Here is a 10,265-nt window from a genome sequence, read left to right as displayed (position 1 = left end):
CGATATTTGAGCAGCAGCAGGGATCATGAGGATACTTCCTGCTGCTGCTGCTACTGCTGCTGCTGCTGTTGCTGCTGCTGCTACTGCTGCTGCTGCTGCTGCTGCTGCTGCTACTGCTGCCTGCGCCTGGAGCACAACAGGCAGCTCTGTAAGCATTACAGCTGCTCTTGCGGCTCTTTGACGCGCCATCCATCCTCAGCCTGCTGGTATCGACCAGGTAACAGCCTGCGCCAACGTTTCGCATTCATCAGTCTAATTATTACACTTCTCGTTAATCACGGAAGGTAGTCAGTACAGACTGGGAAAAGGAATCTTGCCATCTGGACAGGTGTGTGTGTGTGTGTGTGTGTGTGTGTGTGTGTGTGTGTGTGTGTGTGTGTGTGTGTGTGTGTGTGTGTGTGTGTGTGTGTGTGTGTGTATTCACCTATTTGTTTTTGCGGGGGTTGAGCTCTGCTCTTTCGGCCCGCCTCTCAACTGTCAATCAACTGTGTTTGTGTTTCCTATATATATACCTATTGTTACAGGACTGTTAAATATCTTAACTGTACTTCTGGGGTGATGTTTGTATATGATGGTGCTCCCGCCTGTTTGTTCGTGTCTGTTTAGGTGTTCGTAATTGCTGCAGCGTTCGAACTTGTTGGAGCGTTCGTACTTGTTGGAACCATTAGGCTAGGGGCTCATAAGTTAGGGATCGTAGCAGGAATGAAGACCTTGACAATCTGAGGCACCAATAATGATGGACTGACAAATAAAGCAAATGAACTGAAAGAAAAGACAAAAGTCATAAACTATGGTATAGCGAGAGGGAACATAGTTTCCTGTGCGGTGTAGGAAGCAACAGCAGAGTTTCCGGTAGCACCTCCTTTAATAGCACCAGTTGTAGCAGCAACACCAGCAGTAACATCACCAGTAGCGCCACTACCACCACCACCATCACCACCAGCAGTAACATCACCAGTAGCGCCACTACCACCACCACCATCACCACCAGCAGTAACATCACCAGTAGCGCCACTACCACCACCACCATCACCACCAGCAGTAACATCACCAGTAGCGCCACTACCACCACCACCATCACCACCAGCAGTAACATCACCAGTAGCGCCACTACCACCACCACCATCACCACCAGCAGTAACATCACCAGTAGCGCCACTACCACCACCACCATCACCACCAGCAGTAACATCACCAGTAGCACCACTACCACCACCACCACCACCACCAGGAACTACAACAACACCAGCATCACCAAGATCTCCCAGCCTCCGTGCGGGATAAATGATCCGGTGCTGGTTCTTCCATGTTGTCCTCATGGCTGCCCGTATCTCCTCTGAGTTATACCTTTGTCAAGGCCCAAATTACCACGCTACACGACGCGTCAACACCTAAATATTGTAGAGTTCGACGAGAAAACCTTTTCGGTGGATATTGACGTAGGAGATGCTTTCGTGATTAAATAATTATATTAAGGTTTATCCTTACACATTTGTGCCTCTCTCTCTCTCTCTCTCTCTCTCTCTCTCTCTCTCTCTCTCTCTCTCTCTCTCTCTCTCTCTCTCTCTCTCTCTCTCTCTCTCTCTCTCTCTCTCTCTCTCTCTGGACGGTCTGGATACAGATCTGGGAGGGAAGGGAAGGGGGCCAGACCGCCTATTCCACATTACCAAAACTGAGTCATTTCAGACGTTTTCAATCTGCGGGAACGGGCCTCAATTGGTCGTTGGCTGAGGATTTATGGACGCGGCGCACGGCACTGCTAGAGGAACGGGAAGGTGTAGGTAAGGGGGGTGGGAGAGGGGCGAGGGATCGAGGTAGGTAGGGAGGGAGGGAGGAGGGGTTAAGGTAGGGAGGCGGGAAAGGTAGGGCTGAAGATCATGTGGGAAGGAGAGACTGCTCAATTGCTCTTCCTTCATCTTCCATACCTACCTGTCAGTCCTGGTTAGTTAGGCCTAATATAAACAGCTGGTGCTGTTGCTGGCTGTGGTTAGGCCTAGCGGACTATAGATCTTACTGTGCCACTGTGTAATGCCCCCCCCCCCCCTCCTCTCCCTGGGTTAAAAGATCCTTCAGGGCCAGGAATCATCAAGGAATTTTCGTAACCACTAACGAAATCTCTATATCTTTTCTTGATCATGGCGGCTTTGTTTACATTTATTAAACGGTTTACGAGCTTGGAAACTCCTCAAACCATGGTTGTTATTGTTGTAATATCATGACGCTACCCCTCTACGGCTCAGCTGGTCACCACTACAACAGCTGCTGCCACCTAGCACTGCCCTCTACCAGCTGCTGTCACCCAGCACTACCCTCTACCAGCTGCTGCCACCCGGCACTGCCCTCGACCAGCTGCTGCCACCCAGCACTGCCCTCTACCAGCTGCTGCCACCCAGCACTGCCCTCTACCAGCTGCTGCCACCCAGCACTGCCCTCTACCAGCTGCTGCCACCCGGCACTGCCCTCCACTGCAGCTGCTGCCACCCAGCACTGCCCTCTACCAGCTGCTGCCGACCAGCACTGTCCTCCACCAGCTGCTGCCGACCAGCACTGTCCTCCACCAACTGCTGCCGACCAGTACTGCCCTCCACCAACTGCTGCCGACCAGCACTGCCCTCCACCAACTGCTGCCGACCAGTACTGCCCTCCACCAACTGCTGCCGACCAGCACTGCCCTCCACCAGCTGCTGTTGACCAGCACTGCCCTCTACCAGCTGCTGCCAACTAGCACTGCCCTCGACCAGCTGCTGCCGACCAGTACTGCCCTCCACCAACTGCTGCCGACCAGCACTGCCCTCCACCAACTGCTGCCGACCAGTACTGCCCTGCACCAACTGCTGCCGACCAGCACTGCCCTCCACCAGCTGCTGTTGACCAGCACTGCCCTCTACCAGCTGCTGCCAACTAGCACTGCCCTCGACCAGCTGCTGCCGACCAGCACTGGCCTCCACCAGCTGCTGCCGACCACCAGCACTGGCCTCTACCAGCTGCTGCCACCCAGCACTGCCCTCTACCAGCTGCTGCCACCCAGCACTGGCCTCCGCCAGCTGCTGCCACCCAGCACTGGCCTTCACCAGCTGCTGCCGACCAGTACTGCCCTCCACCAGCTGCTGTCGACCAGCACTGGCCTCCACCAGCTGCTGCCGACCAGCACTGTCCTCCACCAGCTGCTGCCACCCAGCACTGCCCTCCACCAGCTGCTGTCGACCAGCACTGGCCTCCACCAGCTGCTGTCGACCAGCAGTGGCCTCCACCAGCTGCTGCTGGCCACTGTGGTCCACCGCCACCATCCATCAGTGCTGGCTGGCCCTCGCTCCCAGCACCAACACCGCAACTCTCGGACCGGAAGGTTAGGACTCTACCCATCACTTGCAACCCTTCAGAGGGTAAACACTTTCATCCACAACCCCTTCCCCCTCCTCCCCTCCCTCCCTCCCTCTCATGGCACCCTCTCCCCCATACACCCTCCCCGATACACCCACCCACACACCCACACACCCCCCTCCAATACACTATCCGTTACACACACCCCCAAACATGCCTTCCTGTCAGGTGCTTCACGGTTCAACATGGTGCTGAGTGCACCCTGAAGCACAGCCTGAGTGAAGCACATGGTGACGATAGTGTATATACGAGCCTCTCAGCGCCAGGAAGAACAGCAGACACAGCAGCAGCAGCAGACACAGCAGCAGCAGCAGACACAGCAGCAGCAGCAGACACAGCAGCAGAAGACGCAGCAGCAGCAGACGCAGCAGCAGAAGACGCAGCAGCAGACACAGCAGCAGCAGCAGACACAGCAGCAGCAGGTACAGCAGCAGCAGCAGACACAGCAGCAGCAGGTACAGCAGCAGCAGCAGCAGCAGACGCAGCAGCAGACACAGCAGCAGCAGACATAGCAGCGTCTCCCCACATATCTGTAGTCCCTCAGACATGGGGCTACACACGTGTACAGAAGAGTTCCTTCTGAAAGCCATAGTGGGGGAACGAACTAGAGAAAAGAACGGCAAATGAGTTGTTAAAGTACTTAAGAGGCCACAGGAAAGGAAAAAAAATTGTGAGTAGACAGAAGAAGTATAAGAAGCGAGAAACAGAAAAGAATCACAGAGTAATAGTGATCAAGGAAACAAATGCAGTTCTCTTTCCCCAATTTTTTTTTTAATGGTGGCAGAAACCAAAGGTGCAGCAAAGGTGACTTCACAGCAATACCAGAAGTATGAAAACTACAGTAAGATATCAATCTACTTTTTCCGCTCCCTCACGATATCCAGCTATTCACCATTCTCCCAATTGTTGTTGTTTTTAGATATAACTACTCAGAACGAATTATCCATGTAGCACGGGCTACGGTGAGCCCGTAAATTTTTTTCCCCCCCTCTATTCCACCTACTTCTATACCACCCAGCACCTCTCTCTCTCTCTCCCTCCCTCCCTCCCACTAACCCCTTCCATCCCCCTCCCCCCAACACACTCTCCCCGAAGGCCGACTGGTAATAACTATTGACCACCTGACACATTGATCAACATCACTCCTCCTTGAGCCAGCAGCAGCGATCAACATTACTTGTAGATTCTGTCGAGGTTATATCTATCCTCCGGAGGCGGAAAGTTCCTCCTTTGCCTCGAGCAACAACTTAATCAAACCCCTCCACCCCCCCTCCCCCCCCCCCTCCCACACACACCCCCCCTCCAAATAAACCTCACGATGGGCCAGTAATTAGATGCTGAGCTATTAAGGCCGTCGGTCATTAGCTAAGTAATAATTGATGGTCAATATATTAACCTCATCAGTCTGGTTGCCCCCCGAGGGAGGGGGGGGAGGGGGGGTGAGAAGACAGACTGCACCACCTTCAGTGAATATTATGCACCATTCTATTTTCTTTCCCTCCTTCACATCTCAATATTCAACGTCTCGGAGGTCTGATTAATATATAGATTTTTTTGTGTTTAATCTGCTGTAGTGAATGGGTGAATTTATTCATAGTTGTTTGAAAGGCCCCCGCAAGGGTTCGATTCTTGGTGGTATTGAGGTCTAATTGCCCTCCTGGGCTATTAATTACAAGCTGATGATACTGACAGCGATTCGTTAGGAAATTGACCAGTTTGGTAGGATGCGGTATTTTGGGGCATAAAACGTCGCGATCTGTAGGGATTTAGGATATAACCTATCTTGAGGTTATCTTGAGATGATTTCGGGGCTTTTTAGTGTCCCCGCGGCCCGGTCCTCGACCAGGCCTCCACCCCCAAGAAACAGACCGTGACAGCTGACTAATACTCAGGTACCTATTTTACTGCTAGGTAACAAGGGCAAAGAAACTCTGCCCATTGTTTCTCGCCGGCGCCTGGGATCGAACCCAGGACCACAGGTTTACAAGTCCAGCGTGCTGTCCGCCCGGCCGACCTAAGCTGTGTATATTCCCGTCTCGCTTCATGCAGGGTCGGCGTTCAATCCCCGACTGTCCATAAGTGGGTGGGGCACCATTCATTCCTTCCCTCCGCCGTCCCATCCCAAATCCTCATATCCTGAAGCCTTCCCAGTGCTATATAGTCGTAATGGCTTGGCGCTTTCCCCTTCCGCGCGGTATCTTTGTACACCTTTGAAGGCCGCCAAGTTTTTCCTTACTATTGGAGATGGAACTGCCTAACTGAACCTAACTCATCCTAACTTAACTCATCCTAACTCAGCCTAACTTAACTCAGCCTTACTTAGCCTAACTTAACTCAGCCTAACTTAACTCAGCCTTACTTAACTCAGTCTTACTTAACTCAGTCTTACTTAACCTAACATAACTCAGCCTTACTTAACTCAGCCTAACTTAACCTAACTTAACTCAGCCTAACTTAACTCAGCCTTACTTAACTCAGCCTTACTTAACCTAACTTAACTCAGCCTTACTTAACCTAACTTAACTCAGCCTAACTTAACTCAGCCTTACTTAACTCAGCCTTACTTAACCTAACTTAACTCAGCCTTACTTAACTCAGCCTTACTTAACCTAACTTAACTCAGCCTAACTTAACTCAGCCTTAATAACTCAGCCTAACTTAACCTAACTTAACTCAGCCTAACTTAACTCAGCCTTACTTAACTCAGCCTTACTTAACCTAACTTAACTCAGTCTAACTTAACTCAGCGGGGGTTGAGGGCCGATCCCAACCACCCTATGATACTCCCCATGCAATCACAAGTCACCTTGCAAAGTTTGGTGAGACCAGCCCTAAGCCTCTGTTCTCGGACCGCCTCGTGAGGTCCAAGGTGGTCGATTTGGTGTAGATCCTGAGTGGATTGTTAGTAAATTTTAAACGATTTAAGGGCTAGTCAAACCCCTTAAGACAGCCCTTAAGGTGTAGCCCTCCCTCCTTCTCACACCTTATTAATACGTAAATTATATAATATATCAAATTATTAATATGTAATGCACCTAAAGAATGTGTGTGTGTGTGTGTGTGTGTGTGTGTGTGTGTATGTGTATGTGTATGTGTATGTGTGTGTGTGTGTGTGTGTGTGTGTGTGTGTGTGTGTGTGTGTGTGTGTGTGTGTGTGTGTGTATTAATATTGTATCTCGAACCTCCACAATAATGGTCAAATTATTGGCCATTATTTTGGTCAATAGTTATTTTTACCACACCAAAGTTTTCCGAAAATGTAAGTAATTATATGAATGTTTTTTATGTCCGGCCTGACTTCTGTATGATGAAAGCCAGTATGGTCTGCTTCCTGGGGGTGGAGGCCTGGTCGAGGACCGGGCCGCGGGGACACTAAAGCCCCGAAATCATCTCAAGATAACCTCAAGATGGTCAAAATATGTGTGCCAGGCTTTACCTTATTTTTTGAATATGTTAAGTGGAGTGCTATCGTCTTCTGGGTTTGGCGGCTTCTTTTGATCATTAAAGATTTTATTTATTTACCCCCCCCCCACTGTGGGTAATGGAATGGACTCTATGCCACACTGTGTATGCTAATCAATCACCTGTTTTTCACCAACCCTTCTTTCTTTTTTTCCCTGTTTTAACGACCTTAATGATACGTTCAGTTAGGATATATGCAGCTAAGTTTTTTTTTTACAAGTAAACAGAGCTTGAAAAATTTTACAACATTGAATTTATGTTTAATAAGTATTTCGTGACAGGATTTACTGTCTTACCCAAGTTATTAATCCCCCGTGTCTCGCTGTAACGGATTAGTGGAACCCAGGTCATTAAAAGGGAGGGAGGAGGGGGGATTTACAAGCCAGGACCTGCTTCCTCAGGCAGGTCTTGTGCTCTCCTGCCCCCTAGGAGACCTTGGCTAAGCTACTGGGGATGCAACCCAACGAGGATCTTCCCAGCTGGGTCTCGCTAGGAGGTCCCTCTTGTCCTGGCTAGCGCCGCTGTTAATGAACCTTCGTTCGCGAGCAGCTCAATGCAGATAAGTCATGGTTGGGAGTCGTGAAATTGGCATGGTTGCTGCTCTTTGATTCGTGTGTTGTTCCTGGCTGGCTGGCTGCCTCCTGTGTCCTCGTCGCTGGTATAACTCTCACACACATACATACATACACACACACATACATACACACACACACACACACACACACACACACACACACACACACACACACACACACACACACACACACACACACACATACATACACACACACACACACACACACACACACATACACACACACACACACACACATACACATACACTTCCACATGTGTTTTAATACTCGGACGCTTTCTTAGACCTTAATTATATTCTATTTCTTCCCACCGTGTTGCGCTGTGAAAGCCTCGTAGACTAAAGGAGCAAAAGTCAAGCATCCTCATCTCCCACTGGTGCATCCTCATCTCCCACTGGTCATTGCAGGCTGTTGTGTTCAGAGTCGTCTTTGCTATTTGCATTTTCTAAAAGCACTTGTATTAGCATTTTTCTTGATGCTGCTGTTGGCAAGGTTCTTGACACATTTGACACCCCCTGACACAATTTGACACCCCCCTGACACATCTCACACCCCCCTGACACATCTGACACCCCCCCCCCTGACACATATCCCCTTCCCCCGGCACATCTCCTAACCAACCATCCCCTCTCTCGACACTCAGTAGCTGCCTCAGTAGTCACTTCCAAACTCATTTGCAATGAACTATCGTCGTTCTTAACACCCCCAACCTGCCCGTCGCCATTGTACTCGTGGCAGGAAACATTGTTGCACTGCAGCTTGCACAGCCATTGTCATGACCATAGGCTCTATACCATGTACTCTTGCGTCATCCAGTTGATCAACAGAGACCATAACACATGTTATCTAGCAATGTTTGCTATCTTTTCAGACAATTTTGAATGTTAATATCTCTTTTATTTTGTTATCTCTGGGGTCCGATTCTCTTCCAACCTGGAAATCGCTCTTCATACCATGAAGCCTCGACTCTATCCTACCTATCACGTCTCCATCTATCCCCTATTCTCCTCAGCTATCCCTCCCCCCCCCCCTCAACCCTACCCCTCGGGGCCAAACATACAAGCATTGAGTATGCTCCCCGGCCGACGCCGACGGCTGCAAGCCCTTACCTTTATCATTAAAATGCAACGAAGAGGGAACCACCACCATTTTATGGCCATTAGCTGCTCCATGAGGTGAGACTAGGGGTTTGGGAGCTCCTGCAGGCGCAGCAGGTGGTGTGAGTGTCGGGGGGGTTGTTAAGGCAGCTGCAGTTGAGGTGGTTGGTGGTGTTATTAGGCTGATTGCTCATTTTCTATCACAGACGTGGCCCCATACATTAACAATGTATGGGGCATATATACATTTTCTAACCAGAATATATACATTTTCTTCTGTCTTCCATGGACAGAGTTAGAGATCTGGTATACACATAGTTCAGTGATTTATTGAACAATCAACCACAGAAGGTGATTGTAGTGCTTTTAAAATGCTAATCTAACCTACATAAATCCATACAATTTCCGTCTGTCCTATATAAACAGTGTTTGAAGTGTGCTCTATATACATTATGTGATTAATGTCCGTTTACAAAGGTGAAATGCAATTCCAACTAGCCTACACATTGTACTCATGCATACATATATGAGGAAATCATTCTGGAGCAATAAGGTAACTTGAACAGTCTAGTGATTCCTAGTTTCCTAGTTTCCTAGTCTTAACCCACTCAGCCACGATGGGACAAAAATGCCGACCTACGCGGAACTCTACGGAATTCACTGTGAAGTTTTGGAGACCCAAACTGATGCCCAACCAGGATTTTTACGCTTGGCCAGCCTATACACTCTGGTCTTTGAATAACGATGTTCACAGCCTTTTTTTCTGATTATTCAGATCCCGGAAAATAAGTTCACAGTGGCATATATATATATATATATATTGTGACGATAATCTCCTTCAAGAGATTGAGCCTGCTCTTCCCTCCAAAATTACGTCTTCACAATTATATAAAAAGACTATGGAAGAAATGTCCAACAACGACAACAACACCAGCACCAGCAAGGCTTGCAAGGGTGAGCAGAAACGTATGCAGCCCGCCACCTGTTCGGACCCAAATCACCAAACTACCCGTTGATCGCTACGGCTCCGCTGATTGGTCGCCGGTCTGGCTGCACCTGCACTCGCCCCCCAATACTACCCGATGTCTGGGGTCGCCCCAACATCAGTCTTCAGAATGTTCAGTGCTTTCGTAGCCAGCACACCTCCCAGCTAGACTCTAGAGTGTACTGAGAGAGGTGGTGGCTTTAAGCCAATATTCCAGCACCTCCCACTTACTGTTGTATTGCACTTCTTGTTATTTTGCCTTAACGTAACTTTTCATTTTGTCATTTAAGAATTCTTATTATTTTGATTCATTGATTTTATTATAAGAATTTGTTTGTGCATTATTTTCATGTTTTGATTTATTTAACGTCATTAAAATTTCATTGTTAAAGTTTTACTTGTGTTTTGTGTGTCTTCTCCTTACCTTACCACAGACGAAGTTCCAGTTTTTCTATTTTTTTTTATAACTATGTGACGAGGCCATACCCCTAGCCTTAAACAGCCGAACACCAACGCGTTACCGTCACAAGTTATATGGGGGCCTGTCCTAGGAGCCTCACTCAGGTACTGGTGCCAAGTGGTAATTTATGGTAAGCGTATTTAACTCTGTTAACGTAGCTTTACTATTTTTCATTCAATTTCATTTTTTATAAGGTGCGGTGTATTGTGCATTACGAGAGTAACATATAGTGAAGGTGAGACAACTTTGGATTACGTGGTGACTGTAGGCCGCAGTCATACTCT

At 48.7% G+C, this 10,265-nt stretch overlaps 1 protein-coding gene across 1 annotated transcript; it reads right to left on the bottom strand.

Moving 5' to 3' along the window:
- Positions 1 to 2,432: 2,432 nt before the first annotated feature.
- On the bottom strand, positions 2,433 to 3,287 carry LOC138373137 (involucrin-like). The gene has a single exon (XM_069339152.1). It carries the CDS (start codon positions 3,285 to 3,287, stop codon positions 2,433 to 2,435), a length of 855 nt encoding a protein of 284 aa, XP_069195253.1.
- Positions 3,288 to 10,265: the final 6,978 nt, after the last annotated feature.

This window comes from Procambarus clarkii, chromosome 41, assembly GCF_040958095.1.
Source record: "Procambarus clarkii isolate CNS0578487 chromosome 41, FALCON_Pclarkii_2.0, whole genome shotgun sequence".
In the NCBI taxonomy this organism is placed as follows: Eukaryota; Metazoa; Arthropoda; class Malacostraca; order Decapoda; family Cambaridae; genus Procambarus; species Procambarus clarkii.
Note: the sequence above shows the minus strand (reverse complement) of the source record. Positions and strands in the feature narration are given on the sequence as shown.